General features: G+C 40.4%; 1 protein-coding gene across 1 annotated transcript in view; it reads left to right on the forward strand.

The window, feature by feature from the left end:
- The window catches only part of ALK (ALK receptor tyrosine kinase), a 305,084-nt gene that overhangs the window by 70,009 nt on the left and 213,254 nt on the right, over nucleotides 1–21,821 (forward strand). Inside the window, exon 2 of the mRNA XM_064709335.1 lies at nucleotides 11,912–12,031. Coding sequence (XP_064565405.1) covers nucleotides 11,912–12,031 — 120 coding nt within the window. The remainder of the gene's footprint in view (nucleotides 1–11,911; nucleotides 12,032–21,821) is intronic.

Below are 21,821 nucleotides of genomic sequence, written 5' to 3' on the forward strand. Positions count from 1 at the left end.
ATTTTGAAAACTAGACTTCCTATGGGAATATGTCAATTTACACAAAATGCCAAGGTCTTTTTCAGTCTGAGAGAAAATCAAAATGAAGTATTTTGGCCTTACTATGATGAAACAGTGCTATAATTTACTTCATTTGCAACTATACTATGGTATATTTTACTGTAAAATTGACATGGAAACACTTTAATTTTAATTCCTTTACACAGAAGCATTTGCTCCCCAGCTGTTTTCCTACATAAGATTTTATTTCGAGGAAATTTCAGCTTTATTCTTGTTCATTCCAACACATGGATTGGAAACAAAAAGAAATCATGGAGTTCCCTGCAAAGCAGAAATTTGTAATGTTGTTCAGATCCAGCACCTATTGTGTACCACAGGCATTTGAAAGACCAACTGGTGCATGACTGGAGTACCACACAAAGCAAACAAACAGAAAACCCCAAGGGCTGAAATCTGTTCCCAGTAAATATTTGAGTAATTTGAAAGTATTCATCAACTGCATTTTGCCCAGGAACTATTTGCAAACAGCCAACAAGTGCCAGATTTCACAAGCAAACTGTTCAGTGTAGAGAGTTTGCCTCTTCACTGTGACAGAGATGTGAGTTACTAAGAAGCCAATTGTGCTTCTTACACAAGATTTTAACCATAGCCATAGTAAAAGCTGTGTGTGTGAGGAGCAGGACAGTAGAGTTTGAGGGAAATTATATTTTGAAAACCTTGCTTAAATATTTTGTCATAAAAATATTTACTGTCTTTTATTCAAAGATTTCCAAACTCAGTGAGCATCATTACTTCATTTTAGTAGCAGAATAAAAAGACAAAAGGAGAAACTATAAAATTTATCTTAGATCCCATTGTAGATAAGATGAGGTGGGAATGAAATTAGCTCTTGAGATCCAGTTCCCAAAATAGTATATATGAGATGATAAATTGGCCTTTATTTGCAATGGGTGTTAGTGTGGTGTTCATCACTGCATAACTCAAATAAATTCAGCTGGGCAGTTCCCATAGCAGATGTACAAGAGAGGATATACTCTTTCTTTCCTAGATGGGGAAAATGAGGCATAGATTACAAATTGTTTTGCAGCCTTTGGGGCTGGCAGTGGAAAAGTGGCGGGAGGCTCACAGTGCTGCCTCAGCCTTTTCAGGCCTCCTCTCTCCTCATTTGTCTCTCTTATCATCATCTCTAAATTCACCTTTAGAGCAACTGCCAAAACTACTTTGATTTCAAGACGTGCAAGCAGATAAAACATTCCATGCTCAGAGGCTAAAAAAAATGCCAAAACCCAACAAACCCCATCAGGGAAGCAGCTCATGAGGGCAGCTGGTGATGATTCCTCCTTGATTATTGCTTAAGGACCATTATTTGCAAGCGCCTCATCCCAAGAGATTTTTTTGGGAAAAGTCATGGGAGGAAGTGTTCCTGAAGAGGTGTCATCTGTCATGACAAGTTGCCTGTTCTGATGACCCTGGTGCTGAGATCACATTATGATGACTGATGAGGCCGTCTGTAGCAGTTAACTCAGCCATTTGTAATCATTTCTCTTACAGGCCTTTTGGTAATCACTTTGGGAAATTCTTATTTGAACAGCGCAGGTTCTGGGGGGAAGAAGAGCAAAGCTATTTCTCCTGTTGCAGGGAAGGATTTAGACAGACATAAACTTGGGGAGAAATGAAAAAGAAAAAAGCCACATAAAGTATCTGCCTGTCCTTCTAGATATTTCTGCACAGCTATTTTGTTTTATTTTTGTGTAGCTCACAGCCCCATCCACACACAAGCTCTGTTGCAAATGCTCAGAATTCCCCTTTCACAAGGCAGGGTGATGTTGTTTGACACAGACAGGGCTGGACCGCCAGAAGTGGGGACTTCTGGGAAGAAGGAAACAGTAAAAATTGTTTTGTTTCCTAAACTCTGCTACTGCTTTGCAGTGTGAATTTGAGCAGATCATTTAATCCAATGGTTTCTTAGTATCCTTACACATAAGAGGAAGGTAATTTATATATCAATTTTTTTTTCTGTGTAGTTCATGTCTTCTAATTTTTTTACAGTTCTTTATGGGCCAGCTTTTACATCACTCACCTCTCCTTAGGGAATGCTGAGGGTCACTTAACTGTTAGGGTCTTTGGAAAGCAGCTACACAGAACAAAATTGTGCCAAGGAACTCAAAACATCCTACAGAACTCAGGGGATCTTCAGAGATACTGCTTCTTATTTTAATTCAGCACCTGAAAAACAGAATGACAGGCAATTTCCCTTTTACAATCTTTACTCATAGTCAATTTAGAGATGTCTGTGTGAGTGAAGACAGGAGTTTCTGATGCCTCACTCAGATGCTTTATGGCCTTCATTTTGGCAGCACTTACAGAACTTCCTTGAGCGGTACTTTCACATCTAAATACCCCACAGTTGTAGTCAGAGATGCTGTCCTTTACCTTAAGCAAAATTAAATGCTGAAGTGAAAATAGACAATATAAGCACATTGGCATCCTTCCCAGTAAAGGGAATATGAACTAGTTTTTATTGTTCCTGCCAAGACAGCTGTGTTTTAGATTGAAATAGTCATCACACCCTTTTTCTATTTCTAGAAATAATGCAGCTTGCCTACCAATAACAAATGTCTTGTATTTTCTCTGGTACCAAAACACCCTGCACTTTTGTTGCAGCTCTGCAACATTATAGCTTAACAGAAGTGCCTAATGCAGCAAATAAACGGGTTTGGCCATGAAAATGGCAGGAAATTCTTAACTGCCACTTCTTCAAGTTTGTGTCTGTTGTACACATGTAGGGCTTCCTCTGATTCCTCTAAGCGTTTATGTTTTGATATGGTAGGTAAAATTTAAAATGTTCTGCTCTTAAAATGCCATCTTTGGATTCAAAGATTTCAGATGGGATTTCAGATATTCATGGATTCAAAGATTTCAGAATTATTCCATGGATAAAAAGTGGACAAGGCCTCTGCAGCTGTAGTGACCTTTCCACAGGTGTTCCCTCTGTCTTCATGATACAGCTGAGGCAATGTGTCTGTGGGAAACATCCCTTCATGATTTCTGCCTCTATTGTCCAGGAAATCTCCTGGTTTTTACTGAAGTTGCTGTATTTTGTTTGTTTTGTTTGTGGCCTATTTTAAATGTGAAGGGGTGGGAATATCTGATTAAAAAAAAAAAAAAAAGCCCCTGGATTTGTATTTCTAGATGAAGAGCCATTTATTGAGCCTTTTGCCAACATTAACTTGCACATGTACTTGTGCAGTAAGCATAGAATTCCCCTCCTTTCACAGAGGCAATAACAGTAATAATGATAATAACAAGGAAAAATAAGGCTGACTTATGCCACTGCTGCTGCTTTCTTCCAAATAACCAGTATTTACTGGTTGCCATTTCCTCCTGGCATTATTGAATGGTTCCAGGCAGCAAAGCACAGGCAAGCTTGCACCTAAGGTGGGTTTATGCCAGAGACTGTTCTGGGCATACTCCCACACTCTTTGAGGAAGATGGATTGTGCACACCTTCAAAATGTTTTTTTTTTTTTTTGCCTTTTTTTTTTCCCCACAAAGAAAGAGATTTGTGTAGCAGTATTATGGGCTACAGGGAAGGAGGATCCCCAGGCAAATCCAGACAAATCAGGTGGACCAAAGCAAAGACACTTCCCAAATTAGCTCAGGCTGAACTTGGACCTTTAAACTGCAGTGAATAAAAGTTAGGTTTTCCCTTGATATGTAATAGGTGTGTGAAAGTGAACTGTGTTTCCTCTGTCCCTGCTATCCAAGCTCAGTGCTGCAGTGCAGTAAAAGAGAGGGTTGTAAATGCTCAGGTCATGTGTGACTGAGGATGGCTTTGACAGAGAGTGGAGGCATTTAGATGCTGTCTATGAAAGGAAAAATAAATGTTCCCTAAACTTCATTACGAGTGTCTCCAGAGCCAGAGGTACTGACATGGCATGAAAGTGTGGGAGGAGAAGTGAATTACTGCCTTTTTCATCCTGGTCAAAGAAGTCTTTACAAGGTGATGCAGGCTGCCTGCTCTGAGGGTGAAAGCCTTCCTGCAGACCAAAGATTCAGATCTTTCAAAACCTTCAAATTCTCGTTTCTCCAGCATTTAAATGTTTGAGGAATTTTGGCATGTGTTTTGTCCACTGACAAGAAGCACAGAGCTGAAAATAAGTCAGCACTGAATGCCACACCTTAAAGCATGAGACACAGATTTAAAATGCAGATGTCGAGAAAAAAGATGAGCTTGTATTAAAATTTGCAGGGGGTGTGGGCCACTGAATACCTAAATATCTGCTGTTGTATTAAAGTGATAACTGTTCAGTGGTGTGAGGTTTTTGTGTATTCTGATTTAGAATGCAATCAATGCAGCACAAAATATAATAAAGAGTAGGGGGTTGTTTCTGGGTTTGTTTCTTTCTACTTCTTTAACCCCACTATTTAAAATTATATAGGAAGTATGCTGATCTGATGAGACTCCATCTGGGTGTCTGTGTAGCTGTGCAGAAACCCAAGGTGAAGGCACTAAATGGTTTGAAGTCAGTGTGTGTAATGAATTATTAAACCACTGTCAAAACAACAATTTCTTTAGCTTGAAAGTCTGGCCACTGTGGTTGTAGAGGTTATGTTATCTGGGTACAGAGCAGGGGAAAGCACAGAGTGCAGAGGGGTAAGACAAGACATGCAGAGAGATGAACATTGGCAGTATGTGGGATCAGGACCCCAGGTGTGGAAGATGAGAACCATCCTGGTATAGCAGATGTACCAGCACAGGGATCATTTTGGTATGGTCTGGGGGGTGTGTGTATAAATATATAAATACATATATAAATATAGAAATATATAAAATACTCATACTGATATTATAATACTCAAAAATCCTTTGGATGAAGAACACCTAAAGGAGGGGGCCAGAGCAGCAGGCTCCCAATAACCAGGAATGGAGGAACTCTCCGATATTGACACACATACCAGACATTAATTCTGTCTCTCAGTTGTTTCTTTGGAAGTTTTTCTAAGCTACAGCACACAAATACCCCAGATGACAGTGGAAGGGTCGCTTTATTTCCACATGTACAGAAAAAGTTCAGATATCTGCAACCTGAAGTACTTTAGTGTGGCTGAGTAGAAAGGTAACCAATTCTGCAGATTTTTATCTGGCATTTTTTCTACTGTTTGCAGTGTCTGGAGGACTGTCTGTGCTGCAGGAAACAGCTAAACATGATTCCTTTTGGTTTTCACTGCATATCTGGTCAGCAATTCAGATGCATTTGTTATGAGCTCAAAGACAAGGCAAGTATTGCCCTGTGTTGAAACACCACAGCCCTACAAAATCACAACCCCAGCACTCCTTTTCCAGCTGTGGCCCTGAAATGCCTAAAAGCTGATACAAAGAGCAAGCATCCAAAATTCAGAAGATGTGTTTGCCCATGGAGCTTTGCTGCTGCAGGGCTTTCCCCCCCGGTTTAGCTCAGCTGCAGAGTAGGCAAGCCAGAGCAGCACATCCCTGACACAGCCCTGCCCGCAGCCTCAGCTTTTGAGGCTCTGAACCAGGGTTAAGAGCAGCTCAATTACTGACACTCAGTCCTTTGTTTTCTCTGGGCTGCCCACAAAGGTGCTTAATTGTGCTGTAAAAGATTATTACAGCAAAACTCAGCCTGCAGTTGGATTTTTTAAAGGTTTCTTGTGTGCACACAGATGAGTAACAAGTTAAGCCATGGCTAGCCTGGTCTGTAATTGAGGCCCTGAGCTTTTTATCAGTGAATCATGGCTGTTTTGTGGGGTCTTACTGGGCAGGTCTTTGGCAGCTGCAGAGCACCTGAGATGCAGTAGTATGCTCTAGATGGCAGTACATTTTTAAACTGTATTCGTTATTATAAGCTTGGCCATCTTAATTGGTTTATTTTAATGCTCTGTGTATGGAAAATGGGGATTATTTCTTCTGTAATGAGCAGCAGGACATTATACCTAGTTAATATTTCCCTATTGCAATGTCTTGATCAAATTGCAGTTTGGGTGTTTTGTGTCCCTCCAGATCCAAGGGTTCCACTGATCAGGCCACATCTCCCAGACTTAGCACATTCTCTCCTTGCATCAATAAATGTTTATGGGTCATGTTTGGCAGAGGAACTGCCTTGTCAGTAGAAAAAGAATGGAGCTGTGAAGTGTCTACTTGCTGATTAATCAGTCATGATGCATTTGGGTTTTTTCAATAAAAAGTTAATATTCCAGTTGAAAAGGAGATGGGAAAAGTACATGGCTAACATAAAGGGTTTAAAAGAAAATTTTAAAATTTTAAGAGTTTAAAAACTTTTTTTTCAATAAGAAGTTAATATTCCAGTTGAAAAGGAGATAGGAAAAGCACATGGCTAACACAAAGGGTTTAAAAGAAAATAGAAAATTTTAAATTTTAATTTGGGTTTTTTCAATAAAAAGTTAATATTGCAGTTGAAAAGGAGATGGGAAAAAGTACATGGCCAACATAAAGGGTTTAAAAGAAAATTTTAAATTTTCATTTGGGTTTTTTCAGTAAAAAGTTAATATTCCAGTTGAAAAGGACATGGGAAAAAGTACATGGCTAACATAAAGGGTTTAAAAGAAAATTTTGAAATTTTAAGAATTTTTAAATTTTTTTTGCAATAAAAAGTTAATATTCCAGTTGAAAAGGAGATGGGGAAAAGTTCATGGCTAATATAAAGGGTTTAAAAGAAAATTTTAAATTTTAAATTTTAAATTTTAAATTGGGTTTTTTCAATGAAATTTAATATTCCAGTTGAAAAGGAGAGGGGAAAAAGTACATGGCCCACATAAAGGGTTTAAAAGAAAATTTAAAATGAGGCTTACAAAAGAAAAAAAAAAAAGTCAGGGTCAGAAGGATAACGCAGTGGTTGAGTTAATACAGTGCTGTTAGAGACAGGTGCTTTATGTACAGGAAGTGTGTGCTATTCCCAAATTTACTCATCACGCACCTGCCAGTCAGCATTGTTGATCACTCCTGTGCCTCATGCAGGCTGAATTCACCATCCACATGTCTGCTGCATCCCACTAAATGCAAATTCCCTCTCTGTAGCCATCCAGCACAGTTTTTGTGACACACACGCTGTAGTTTATTTGCACTCATCAGGCTTTGGGTATGACATAAAATCATTGTAACATAATGCATTATTAAATATATTTTCCAGCGGAAAAAGATAAACTTGACAGACTGTCAGTGAACATTTTCATACTGTAGAAAAGGTTAGTGAGAAAAACCCTGGAGTACATCCACCTATTAATGTAAAAAAAGCTCAGCAACTACTCAGAGCAAGAAACTGCATGCAAAGAGCTTGCCCTCTGCCTTGCTCTCCATCAGGACCATAAACAGAATTTGAATGTTAATGCTAAATTTCATTTAGACAATGATTTATATGGGCATGATTGAGTGTATGGATTATTCACAAAGCATTTACTTGGGCTGTTTGTTGGGTTTGGTGTTGCTTGGTTACCTCAATATAATGTGATTTTGTTCTTTCATGGGGGACTGAGTATGTTTGTAGATGGGAAGAGGGGAAAAATTAAAGCCTCCAAGTGGTGTGAGTACTGTTAGTGTGATTGTGAATTTGAGAGGGAATTCCCAAGAGATCTTTTCTAGTCAGGGATGGAAGGATACCCTCCAAAAAAATAAAAAAAATAAACCAAGAACTTCTGTGGAGCTAGGAGCTCAGCAATCCTTTATCAAGGCCTCTGGAATTTACATTTCCAGCTGAGCTGAGGAAGCCCAAACATCCTGCTGGTCACAGCCAGCCCAGTCTTACTGAAGGCAGGGTCCTGAGAGCTCTTTTGCGAGATCAAGGTGCTTGGCCTCAGGATCCTGCTGAGTTGGATCTGCCTCTTCCCTAGGATGCCTTTGGCCTGCCTCTGGCTCACAGGAGAAGCCTGCAGAGGTTTCCTTACCTGGGGCAGTCAGTTCTCTGCAAGAATTTTTGTTTTAATCAAATGAAGTTGCCTTGGTTCTGAGTAGTTTAGCCCTTCTTTTTGTTAATAGTGGAAAGATAACTGCATATTGTCCCTTCTGTGGAAAATTGCTACCTTTTACTTAGAACTGGAATAACCTTTTCTGAAATGTCAGGCTTTCCCAGAGACTGGAAAACCCAGATTTTAATGTCGTAATATCCTTTCTGTGGAAAATCGCTACCTTTTTCTTAGAACTGGAATAACCTTTTCTGAAATGTCAGGCTTTCCCAGAGACTGGAAAGTCCAGATCATAATGGTGACTGTTTCTAAACACATCATTGTAATAATTACTAGGAACTACTCTATTGATGGCTGTTATAAATTAGAGCCAAAAATTCTAATAATGTTGATTTTTGATTTCCACACAAACAAACACGAGGTATTTTGAGATATTTTTTTAGATGTAGATGTAGCTGGAAGTGCATGTTGATCTCAGATATTATATTACACATCTGTTGCAACTCTGAAATCTAGAGGACAGGTACATGCTGGTCTGTCACCTCAGATTTACCACTGAGAAACTGCAAACAATACAGCTCAGCACAGTGAGAGAGCTGAGTAATCAAGCAATATCCAAAGGGAGAAATAAGCAATATTTGGTTATGTGGCAGAGCATTTTTTGGTTAAAGAAAACTTAGGTATTTTGGTAAAAATTCATTTACATTTCTGCTCTACATGAACCATTAGAAAATTACATATGTTAATTACTGGGGATATTCCTTCTTCCAGAGAAGACAAAAAAGGGAGGAAATCCTGTTTGTTTAAAAATTACTCATGTGGGAAGCTTTTCTTGTTGTTCCATTTCCACGTGAACCCCAAGGGTTGCTCTATTAAATGGATATTTTTCATTAAATAACACATAAATATTTTATTTAATTAATTTGTAGCCTTAAGGCTTGACTTCAGCACACATAAACCATTTTCTATTTTTTTTTTCCCGAAACTCCTGGTGAGCTGACTGCATTTTACATCCCCTAAGGAGATACCTTTGCACAAGTTTAAAAAACAGAAATGTCAAATGTTCTCTGCAGGTGCATGTTTCTTGCTGTGATGGAGTACCTAGGGCCAGGATTTGGTCCTGGTATGTCTTCAGGCAGGAATATAAAAGAAACCTCTCTTGTACCTCAGCATACATCTGGCTACTAAAAATGGAGTTGTCAGCTTCCAGTTGCCAATCCATTAATTTTTTTTTAAAGGTTAGGGTTACTTTTGACAAGTGACAGAGTACCCTGATACAAACAACTGGAATTGGAGGTTAGCATATCTAAAAACAAGGAGATACATTTTCTTAGTGACTTTTGGCTTAAACGGAATTATTTTGGAGAGGAAAAAAACCCCTTTATTTTGTTAAAGGGCTAGACTGTGGTCTATGTTTGCCTTGCCCTTGCTGAACAAAAAGCATTTATTTAGCTGAAATGGTCTCCCATTATTATCTTTCTCGATGTAAAATGCCCTGAAGGTGGAAGAGGAAAGGTCTCTCCTTTTCTCAGCTAAAGCTGATGCTTAAATCAAATCATTCCTCACTGTGAAGAGTGGCCTCTTGGCTATACAAAAACCTTTTACCCAGCATCTTTCGTGCAAGATAACTTAATTGGGAAAGATTCATAACTTCTGATACAATCTTCTTGTCTTCAAGTTCAGACCAATAGCCCAAACAAATCATTTGAGATGAAGTTCCAAAATTAACCCCAAAGAATATGGGATAAAATAAGTTCTAAGGTTAAAATGAATTGGACTGAATCCATTCCATTCCTTAAAAATAGAGGAAAAGCTTTTAATTTTTTTGCATTATCTCTTATTGACCTCTTGCTGCTGAGGGAAGGTTCAGGTGCCTGGACTGCCTTGTCTTCTCTACTCAGGTGTTCAATCTTATTTTTTATCTCAATTCACTGCATTTATTGGTTCCAGTGGGAACATTTCCCCTTAGCAGAGGCTGAAGGTAGGCAGGAATTCTGTAGAATGCAACGGGGAGAGGCATTTTTTGGAAAGTGAGAAGTGCCAGGGAATTTGGAGCACTGCAGCTGATTGCTGTGGTGCTGATCCTGTGGCAGTGATTCCCAGGTAAGGCTGGTCAGGGAAGGTGAGGAGATTTAATTTTAAATTCTGTAACTGAAGCATTAGGGAGAGAAATGCACCTCGGTGACTTTCTCTCAGATTATTTTGCCGTGGGAGCAGAGGTGGGAAGCAGGTCCGTTTTGTAAGGTTTTTGTGACGTTTTCAAAGGATTGCAGCACAAGTTCTTGGCTCTCTGCTAGCACTAAATGAGTGACATCTGCAGGCATTTGGGTCTGTTTGGGGTAAAGGAGCCCCACAGATCTCTGATCTGGGATCAGGATATTAAATTATTCCCTCTTTTGGAGAGGCACTGGGTACAGGTGTTATATAATGGGGATATTGATATTGGTCAGACATCTCACACGAGGCAAAACACACACGGCTTTGAAAACCAGCTTACTTCAGGAGCTCATTTTTTATTAATACTCTTCTTTTCTTTATTATTTTATAGTAGCATCAAAGTGAAGCACATTTGTAGGGGAAAAAAATCTGCTTTTAGCAGCTATTTTAACTGTTGTAATAAAACCTGACATTATTTTCCACAACCAGCTTTATCAGGGGCTACTGGAAGACTTGTCTTGATGTTAGGGAGGAAAAGCCAATATAAAGATTATTCCATGGTTCCCTATCTCTTCATCAATGACAGCTGCAGGCAGGACACCAGGTTTGCTGCCTCCCTTCACAAATCTCTGGCCTGAAATTCTGTGTATCCACATTCTAGACAACAATAGGGGGTGTTTAGTTATGGCACTTTAACTTAGCATAGAGGCCAGCTTTAATTGAGCCATTAGGGATATTCTTTTATTGCCACTCAAGAATATCTTACAATACAGTGTGTGTGAAGTTCATTTTTATCTTGAAGATTGTTGCTCTAAGCAAGGACTGAGAGTTACAGCTCTTACATAAAAGTGGTTATTTTTCTCTTGGTTGTGCTATAGTTACTCAGTTACAAGAGTGTGCTAAAAATGAGATTGCACTGACAACAAGATAGGGCACAACTGACACCTGGTATTTAAGCTTCTGATAAGTCCCTCTGAAATTTTCCAGTTTTTCTTTGGTGGAAGTGGGAAGTAAAATTTTTTACAAAATCAAAGCAGTGTTTTCCACAAGACTTCAGCCATTTACTTTGTCTACTATTGTTCTTTTAAATATGCCCTTCTTTATGGCTTGTGTAGAGAAATCAGAAATCCAGAGGTTTGGGGTTTTTTTCCATCAAGCAAATCTCACAAGTTTTTCCTGCCTGTATTTCTACACATTTAAATCCTACCTTTCTTCTGAGGATCTCAAAAATAAGACCAAGATCCTGATACCTTCAGAAAACCCAACTTAAACATTCACTGGGAAAATTTGTACTTTCGAAGAATTCCACTTTGCTCATTGATCTTGTGTGTTATTCCAGACACTGTTTCTCTTTACACCTCTAATGTTATCGTGGCCTTGCAGAGTTAGTGCAGGTTTGTGCAGAACTTGCCTGTAGTATTTGGATCACAAAAAGAATCTTCGAGATGCATTGGGTTGTTGAACACAAGTTGGGTACATGTTTGCCTGTTCCATGTACAAAATCTCCTTGTGCTAGCAGAACTTAAAAAAACCTCCCAAATTAGGGGACAGAAAGGTCAAAGAGAACTTAGAATCTGTGTGAGATGACACTTGACAAATTTTCTAGATGATTTTGCACTGTAAAGCAACAGCTGTCCTGTGTCCCTCTGCATGCATGTATCAGGACGAAGAACCAACCAAGAAGAAGCTGAAAATTGGTGCTTGTTGCATATGGTCAATAAAGCTGCTTAAGTGCTTTGCACTTGATGTGTGGCATGCAAACAGCTACATCATACCTAATGGGCTTTTCTTTCTTGGCTTCCTTTTTTTAATGAAAGGTCCAGGCCCTTTGGATCACACAGCAAGGAGCCCTTCTCTTCCTCCTGGCTACTCTGCTTGGAACCTGACTTGGGTCATGAGAGATACATCCCCTTTCTTCTCCCACAGAGGACGCCACAGTGAGTAGCATGAATATGTTATCCTCAAGAGCCTGCAACTCCCTGCCTAAGGTTTTGGTGTAAATACTGGAGTAAAGCAACACATGTCAAATGTTTCATGATAAAATATCCATACTGGCAGCATCTGAGGGCACTAGTAATCCTCAGTGCCTGTTACCAGCTCCCCCAACCTGCCCAAGGGCCCAGGAGTCCCATTTCAGCCCAGCCCAGCCTGAGGTCATTGCCATCTCTGTGGAGGTGCCTGGGCTGCCCCAGCCTGCTCTGCTCCCTCAAAAACAAGGGCCCAGACTGTAACAGTTGAGTGGGATGTTGAAATTCACCAATATTACAAATAGAGCTGCGGTGTACTGAATTTTTTGCTTCTCATCTCCTTTTCTAACACCCATCCCTTCCAAAATCTGAGAATGTGTTTTCATCTGTTCTCAGGTGTGACCTATCCATGGCCATCCCACTGTGAAGTACGATGGCCATGGTTAGGACTGGACTGCACAAGGCAATATCTAACGTGCAATCCAGAAAGTGACTGCAGTAGAATATATCTACTATATATCTACTACCAGTCTCTATGTAGGGAGATAAGGTGCTGAGAGGCTAATAAGATTTACTCACCCCAAGCCTGTAATTATCTGCTTGAGGGAAAAGTTTGACCTACCTATATGAAGGAGCCCCATATTTCTTCAAATTTATGTTGCAGCCTTTTATGTGTGCAATATATATTCTTTCCACTGGCATACAATATCTGCTCCTAGCTGTTGTATCTGCTTGAGTGATGAGGACACACCAATTTAATTTTGGAAGCAACAGTAGTACAATCTTTTTTTCCCTTACTTGGTTTTTGCAGAAGTTGCAAGAATGATTTTTAATTTATCCTTTATTACTTCTTCCTAAACTCTTTCAGTTTCTCAGTAATACTATTCTAAGGGAAGGCTTTGTTCTTAAAAGCTAAGAGCACTGATTCCATCTGACAGTATCACATGGAGATAAATGTACTGCATCTCAGCAGAAATGATTTATGATGATTTTAGCTGATTGCACATGACCAAATCCTACCATATTCCAACCATCTGTTTCGCAAGGAAAGGCTGGAATTTGATGAGGTGTTACACAAAACACAGTGTTCACTCAGGACAACTATAAACTGTTTTCTCCCTCAGCAGGTGTAATTTAGGACATGCACCTTGAAATTTCTGGAGAATCTTGAAGAGAGGCAGAAATAATTTGCTTTTTCTAGATTTGCAATTTAACATTTACAAAAATTTAAATTAAAGGGCACTAGCCTTTAATTTAATTGAATTAAATTTCATTAAAGCACAGTAGCCCTGGAAGGCACACATTTCAGGCTGGAACACCCCATAGCATCACTGTGCAGACACTTGAGATGTGCAGCCCCCAGAGGACTGATGTGTGTATGTGCAGCACAGCCCATAGTCATAGCCCAAGGCTAAGAGGACAGTTCTTAAAGCTTCTATTTCTCTGCATACCTTCAGCTTATAGCCACTGACATGTTAATTAGTAAACTTCCTATTACAGTGACTTGATGAGGGTTCCTCAGGGTGAGAGAGATGGACGAGAATCTTGGTTCATGATCAGAAGGCTGGATTTATTGATATATGATATATAATACATTATGACTATAGAGAGAGAAGTTGCAGAAGCTGCTCAGCTAAGAATAGCATAGGAAAGAATGAACAACAAAGTTCTGTGTCCAGGGAATCTGTCCCTGAACTGCTCCTGTGATTGGCCTTTAATGGTACACATGGAAGATGAGCCAATCACAGGTGCACCTGCTACATTTCACAGCAGCCGATAACAATTGTTTACATTCTTCTTCTGGGGCCCCAGCTTCCCAGAAGGGACAAATCCTAAAAGAAAGGATTTTATGAAAAAATGTCTGTGGCAACTTCCCAGGGAGCTGATTTCTGTTCAGAGCTGCTCTGTCCATGACAGGGTGGACAGCTCCTTTCCGTGGCTGATTACTGGCCCTGGGTCTGTATGGCTCTCTGAAGGTCATGCAGGGACTCAGCAGAGTGAGGAAGGAGACAAAGTTAGACCATCCAAGCTCTAGGTGAGTAACTCTTGTCCCAGGACTCAGCCTTCTGATTAGTGGTTAATCCAAAACCACACAATAAATCATAAGCAGAAATAAAACCCAGCAGCCTTTTACTACTAGAGTGATTTCTTCTTCTGTCAGTTTTCCTCACTGTTCCTAGCATGACTGATTATGGAGTGATCAATAACTTCTATCAAAACTTTGTTTGCCTAATCATCTGATGGGACCCATCTAATTACCTGGTGACATTGCTGGAGTGGGGCAATATTAGTTGTCTTAATTACACTTTCTCTGTGTTCTGCCGTTGGAGAAATCTCTGGTTAAAAGAGTGAGCAAATTGATACATGGTGTCCTTCTTCCTCTGCCAAACTAAGTTCTCTTCTCTTATGCTCAGAATTAAATATTCTGACAGATTCTCTCTGGTAGTTCTGGCAGGAGCAGTGCCTGATGAGATCTTTGAAACCACAGGCAGCAATCCCAAAAGACAATCACTGGCACAAGGAGATACTGGAGTGATGCATTCACAAGACTTTTTTGCTGTTTAGTCTAGAGATTTTTTTACATTTGCTTCAATCCAAGCATTGATTAATCACCAGTCATCTCAGAGATGCAAAATCCACCTGCCTTTCAGAAAATCACATGTGAAGTCCAAATTATCTGGGAATTCAACCTGTGAGGCAGGAAGAGACTTTAAATCTCCAATTTTTTTAGATCTTTTTGTTCTCATGAGGTACCCTCTGACTGTTTCCTGTGGCTAGAACAAATTTTAATGCATTTGGCATATGTGGACTTATGGTAGCGTATTAATCTCCCATTTGCAGATCTGATGGATCTCTGTCCTGAGGCTTACATGATTAACTGCACCCAGGCACATATTTCATTTCTTGTCCTGGCTGGTTGAATGTTAATTTTCTCTTCTGTACAGGTATTCTATAAGAAATCAATTGTCCACTACATAAAATCTTATAAGGTTGTGCAATAGGGGTTCCAGATGACAGCTGCCCCTCTGGACCTCCATGCAGTTAACACATCCCTCTCTGCCCCATCCTCTCCATGTCCCTGTGCCAGCCAACGATCCTGCACATGGAGCATGATCCTGGCAGGGTGTGGTGGCAGCTGTGGAATGGGCTATTGATTGGAGCAAAAATCAAATGCAATTCAACCCTTTGAAAGAAGAACGTGTTTCATGTGAATAACAGGCTTAAGGTTGCCATGCTGGACTGCTGGAGTTGGCTTTTTCTTTTTAACTGTTCTTATATTACTGTGTTGGCTTTGTGTCTCTTTGCCACATTGTCCAATAGCAGCTGAACTCCTTGGCTGCCCTGCACCAGCACTGGGCAAAGTACTGAAGTACCTCTCTCAAGTTATATAGTTTACAGATTTTTTCTTTTTTTTTTCCCTCTAAAGCTTAGGAAATAGTGGTGTTAGGTTGGCAAAGTCAACTGGGACTTAAACTCAGGATGAGAGCAAATTTGGCTGCCTAGTCACTATTGGGCTTAAAAACATCTAGAAAAGGTGAGTTCAGCAGAGGAGGAACACACACCTACAAGAATACATAATTATTCACAGCTTTGATTTAATAGGTACTAAAAGCCTAATCCACAGGATGGCCTCTATTAACAACTTATTAATAATTTCACTCAGCTCTATGTCTTCAGAAAACTAATTTGACAGGGTTGTTGGGGTTTTTTTAACACTTTCTAATGGAATGTCTTCTCTGATGTGTTCCTAATTTCCTGAATTTGGTTTGCTGGCTAAAAAAAAAAAATTAAAAAATGCATTGGTCTAATTCTACTGTGGGATAATTTGGGGTCATTCTTGCTACATATTTGATGCTCAGTGGCATGGCAGTTGCTCAGCAAGGTGTCAGAGAATTAATTTTTTTCCCTGGTAGGTCATAAGCACCATTTCATTCATGTCATTGGGTACCAGATAGACATTGCTTCTACAAAATTCAGTGAGTCTGAACATGGAAAAGGGAAGATGGAGAAAAAGAGGGCACCAGCCAGATGAATTCATGTTGCAGTTAGCATTCCATGAGTACTTCTTTCATAATTCTACAACAAATCAGGCTACTACTGACATCTTCAGAATGATAAAGCTGTTGTGATTCTTGGCTCAGTGTGGCATAGTGAGATGTATGGGTACAAACTGATTGTTAGAGCAAGATCCTGCTCAGGGGTGAGATTAAGTCAGGAGGGGAGCAAGGAGAATGCTGCTTCATCCCAGAGGAAAACTGAATCAATGCTTTCTTAGTAAAGATACTGGGGAAGTGATGTATCATCTCAATCCAAACACATCCTTTTTGCAATCTTACAAGTATTCTAATGCAGTTTGGAAATAGCATTATGAATGGAATAGGGCAAAGCTTCAATTAATAGCAGTTACTCACACCACATTAACAGAATTGCTCCATATAAAATAGCAGATGCTGTGACCCTGTATACATTTGCAGGAATTCTTGTTTAACAATTAGATGGTATTTTGGCTATGTGCAATGGTGCAGAAATCCAAAAGGAGGAAAGTCAGGAAGCACAGCATCTGCCTAGCTAAATTGACGGTTGTGTTAAGCAAGAAGGAAGAGAAAATCTTTTTAGGGAGAAATTTTAACTTTCTTTTCCTTATATCATCTTTTGTCTGCAGATAATATGTCTATGACAGCTCAGTATTTTTCAATAATAAAATAAGTAAGATAACATTATGACAACAGTAAGACAACAAATGTCTTTTCTCCCCATCTCTCAAGTATTCATTTTCTCTAGAGATCTTTTGAAATTCATGCAAGAGGTTCCTTGTATGAATTGACAAAATATGACAGTTCATCCAACTACTGTTTTGTGCCAACTGGAGCATATTTTCTAACAACTGCTGTTAGTCAGTACTTCTTTTTTTTTTTTTTTTGGCCAGAACTGGCGTTAGAAATGCACTTTCATGTATTGTTTTTTTGCTACATGCATGGGAGACTTGGTGGACAAATATTTCTTGTGTGGAGAATGAGCTCTGACACTTCTTGGAGCAGGAGGAATGAAAACAAGAGCTGTTGATAGTTGTTCTCCCAACACCCCTTCCTCACACCTCTCTCTGTAGCTGTCTTGAAAGACTGTGCTTATAATTGATTGATGAAGGAGTCCTGGCCCTTTCTTTGTAGTTTGATTTTCACTGAACAAAGCAGCTGTCAGAGATTTTGGTGATTCAGTCCCTGGTGCACACTGAGGGGCTGGGTGGAAATAAAGTAGATGCTGTCATTTTTACGATTCTCTTAACAAATAAATGAATAGCTGCATTATTGCTGTTTTCTCTAAGCAGTGGCCCATCCATCGTGGCTCACTCCCCAGAGGATTCATTTAAATGCATCTGGCATGAGGAGAGCTCTGGGCTCCACAGGGAGGCAGGCAGCTTGCTCTGTGCTGGGCATCCATGCCCAAGCACCCTTCCCAGGATGTTGCTGGGATATTCCCCGAGGTATTTGCTCCTCTAAAACTTTTTCTTCAGAATGCAATATATAGCTCCTCTATATATTTGCTCCTCTAAAACTTCTTTTTCAGAATGCAATCTAAGCTTAAAGCCCCTTCCAAAGGAAACCTGAGTGGTTTTCCTTCAAGGCGGGCATCGAAGCAACGAGCAGTGCTGGCGCTACCAGCCTTGACCCTGCCCGATAACCTCCACTGCTGGGTGCTGGGGAGATCCTAATAATTTATATTGGCCCCACTGAACTCCTCCTTGCAGGCAGCAAGCTCTGAGGAGCCCTTGAAGCCCTGTGAGGGCACAGCAGCAGCCCTGTCAGTAATGTCAAGGTCAGGGCATTGTGCTCAGAGACCTGCTGGTGCGGAGCAAGGACGCAGAGAGCGATAAGCTAACTTGTGCTAAGCAGCTTGAAATTAAAAGGAGGTCCCTGGTGGGCACAGGCCGTGTCTCAGGGCAGGGAGAGGAGCTGGCATGGTGCCCAGCTGATCTCACTGCTGCACTGGCAGGTGGCTGAGCTTCATCAGAAGGTATGGACCCCAAAGCTGTGCTGAATGTGGGGCTCCTTGTGCGCCTCCCCAGCTCCCTTGTCAGGCCATGGTGCTGCTCTCACGTTTGTCAGCTCCTGGAGCAGCAGCCCAAGGAGCAGGCAGTGATTGTTGGCACAGGCATTGTCTAAGCAAGACCCAGCGTGCCTGGCAGGCCACATGTGACATAATCATCCCTTAAAATGTGCAGTTTGCCCTTTCTCAGGGCTAGACAATGGAAGGAAATAGGTGAATTTGTCTCTTCAGACTTGCTTGCTCAGCAGGAACAAGGCAGTTAAGCCCCGCAATTGTTTTTGCTCTTGAATTTGTGTGACTGCCAACACCTTTTCCCTTTTCCTTTGGGCTTTTCTGCTGTGCCCTTTCCATCCTGTGGTAGATTCCCTTGTTTTAAATTGCTGCTGTGCCTCCAGGTGCAAAGCTAAAATACAGCACCAGGAGTTCATTTGCAAGAAGTTCCATCTCTTCTTTGTACCAGCAAGAAATTCTCACTTCCAGGGTTCTGGCCTGTATTTGGGTCCTCCTGGATGTTCATCAGGCAGGTGAGCTGACAGCCAGAGAGCACAGTGTCTCCTATTTATGTTCTATTTTCAGGGAGAAATACTTATCACTGCAGGCTTCTTTGTGGCACCCCACATGTGCACCCTGGTTTGGTGAATAGAAATTCAGAAAGGCCTGATGAGGCAATTGAAACCCTTAGATTGAATGCCCTGTGCCCTTTTGTACTCAGAGGGAATGGGAAGGCTTTAGGAACTGGCTCTGTCACTAGGATTAATAACTGGAAAATCAATTTGTCATTTCCCTGTCATAAATTAAAAGCTTATAAGCCTTATAACATGAGTAAAATAGAGGTTAGTGGGTATTGATGAAGGTCTCAAAGCTCACTCAGCAGAGCAGATCTCTACTACACAATTTAAATTATGTCTCCTCCACAAGGAATATCTGTCAATATTTGTATTGAAAAAAGACATCCTGTGCAAGAATATTTTATCTGTTTCTACACTGCTGCTGTGATTGTTGCTGCTGAAGGAATTCTTGAGGGAGATTGTGGTCCTGACTTGATCGGTGTGAGTGACCTTTACATTGTGCATTTGGCTGTAGATGAAGTAGAAATTAGTCATGTGCAGGTTGATGAGGTGACAGTGAGGATGTCCCTCTCCAGGTTGGTCCTGCTGAGAACAGAAAACCTCTCCCTGCTCCCTCGGCTGTGGTAGAGTGGTGAGAAAGCAACCACACCCTTTGGAAATTGTTCCTAGCTGAGAGTAACTGAGGAGTGATTTGTAACAGTCAGCAGACCAGGAGGGAAAAGGAGCTTTAAAGCCAGATACCTGTAGAGCTAGGAAGGAGCAGTCTAAGAGGAAACTACCTGCTGGTAAGATTTTTATGTTTGAAAGGAAATGTGGTTTAGCCCAAATAAACCTAATCTTTTGATGGGCAGCTGAAGAAAAGATAATCAGAGTAGTTTCTTAACAAGAACAGGGTTTTTTAAATCTATCTCTTAACATTAGGTTGTTTTGTTCTAAATAAGGTAGGTTTCTGTGGTGTGTGGTTACACGAATGATCCAAGATGGCCCAGAAGTGAATGATCCATAATCGGACCTGCTGCAATGTAAAAGAATACTTCCCACTGATTTCTGTGCTTTGGTGTATTACTTACAGTACTATTTTAAGGCATTTGTTTATTAGAGAACTCTAATCAGTTTAATTGAAACAGATGTGGTTGCCAGATATTTTAGTTATCTGTGCACAAATTATTATTGTTAGGTATGTTGATAAAAAATAAATAAATTGAGATGCTCACAAGACTCTAACATAATCAGACATACACAGATTCCAGTGTCTTTTTAATTGAATAGTAGCTTAATTGGCTTTTCAGTCTGTGGTTAATATTCTGTATCTTTTTGCATACCAAAAGCTGAACTGATTTATATCTACAGCCTTTCTTAAACAGGTTTTTATCTTATTTTGATTATAAGCATCACTTTTGTTTCTTCTTTAAAGGCATGATGATGATGAAATAGACTTCTAATAAATTATCTGTTCTGCCTCTCTCATGCCCAGCAGTTGCAGATAAAAGAGACTGTTGGACAAAGAGTTGTTTGTTCTGTTTTGGGTTTTTTTAATTCATTATTGAAGAAGAGACTTTGCTATTTTTTTCTATATGGATCTTAAACTTCTGTAGAGCATTTATGATCTGTAGTGCCAATATAGCTCTGACATAAATGCCTGCACTTGGTTTAAATCTCTGTGACATCTCTTTTAGAAAATCAGAAGTCACAAAACATCCCCCCACTTTAGTGACTAGGCACAGTATTCAAGTCCAAAAGTTCTGTACATAGACAATTAATATTGATAGTGGATTTAAAAAAATAACCACTGGAGGTTGTGTTAATTTTAATTCCCTTTCCTGCAGTGTTTAGTTTTTCAGTTAAAAAAAAAAAAGGCAGAATGGCCTTCATCCAGCTTCCAAAGGCACATGGCTACTACTGCTTTCTGTGCTTAACTGGGCAAGGAAACAATAAACTTGGTGTAGCCTTTAAATGTTAAGACAAAAGTGAAAAAGGAAAGAGAAGCACTATTTTTTTATGCAGAGATGTAAAAAATGGCAGGTGATTTGTGGCAGCAATTCAAGCATTATGCAGGTTTTGTATTTGTAAGTGTGGCTTATGTGATCTTGTAATAGCTAACACACCAAGACCAGCTTCTCAGTGAAAAAAATTGTATAATTCTTTTTTTATGAGGTATATTACATTGTCAGTAGTGAAGGACATTGTGGAAGAAGGAAGGCCTGAGGGTAGGAAGTTAATGTTAGCCTTGGAAGACTGGATGCTGTTTGCATAGATTTTTCTGTGTTGCATCAGATAGCATTTCTTTGTCATCATTTCTTTGTACTGAATAGGATAATAGCCCTGAAATTTGTATCTGATACAGGACTATTTTAAATAGGAGCTTGTAAAAAGTACTGATGTTCTGATGATGTGAGGGGATTATTGAATCATGTAAAAATTGCAAGTGTATTTCCACTGAATCACAGACACTGTGGGATGTGTGAGCCAGTCTCTCTCTTTTCCAAGGAACAGCCTGCAGTGAAGGACATTCAGTGTGACCACAGCAGGCATGTCAGACCATGCCCACTCTCTGCAGGCCTTTCATTGCAAGGGAGGGAAATTGCACTGCCGCTTGCCTTTTCTTCCTTTGCTTTCCCTGCTCCAGGCAGAGGCTTTGGCTGTCTGCAGGGGTCACAGCACTGGTTGTGAGCAGGGCCTGGTATTTAATCACTTACCCCAATTAAGTTGTGCTAGTTGTAGGTCAGAGGCCTGCTGTGTTAAGGGCTCCACAACTGATTGATAGCTCTCTTTGGAGATGGGAATTCTGCAAAGGGAGAGCAAAGTGGGGAGCAGAGCTGGCCATTGAGTGCTCGTGGCACCACAATCAGACAGCCAGGGGGACTGCAGAGGAGAATGAGAGCGCCTTTGGGTATCCGTGAAAGGCCCCTCTGCTTGGGTCAGGAGGGTTAGGGAGCACAAAGGCCTCTGTTCCCAGCAGCTGGGCACAGAGGAGGGGAAGCCAGCAGCAACTGCTGGAAAGCTGCACAAAATATGAGAAAATATAATCGGGAAGAGAAGTGCACAAAGAATGAAATAGTTGATTTGAAATGATTGGTTTTGCCATGCGTGGTCCTTGGCCTGGGCTTTCCCATTTGTCATTCAGTGAGTTCCATCAAAAAAATCCT

This window comes from Zonotrichia leucophrys, chromosome 3, assembly GCF_028769735.1.
Source record: "Zonotrichia leucophrys gambelii isolate GWCS_2022_RI chromosome 3, RI_Zleu_2.0, whole genome shotgun sequence".
In the NCBI taxonomy this organism is placed as follows: domain Eukaryota; kingdom Metazoa; phylum Chordata; class Aves; order Passeriformes; family Passerellidae; genus Zonotrichia; species Zonotrichia leucophrys.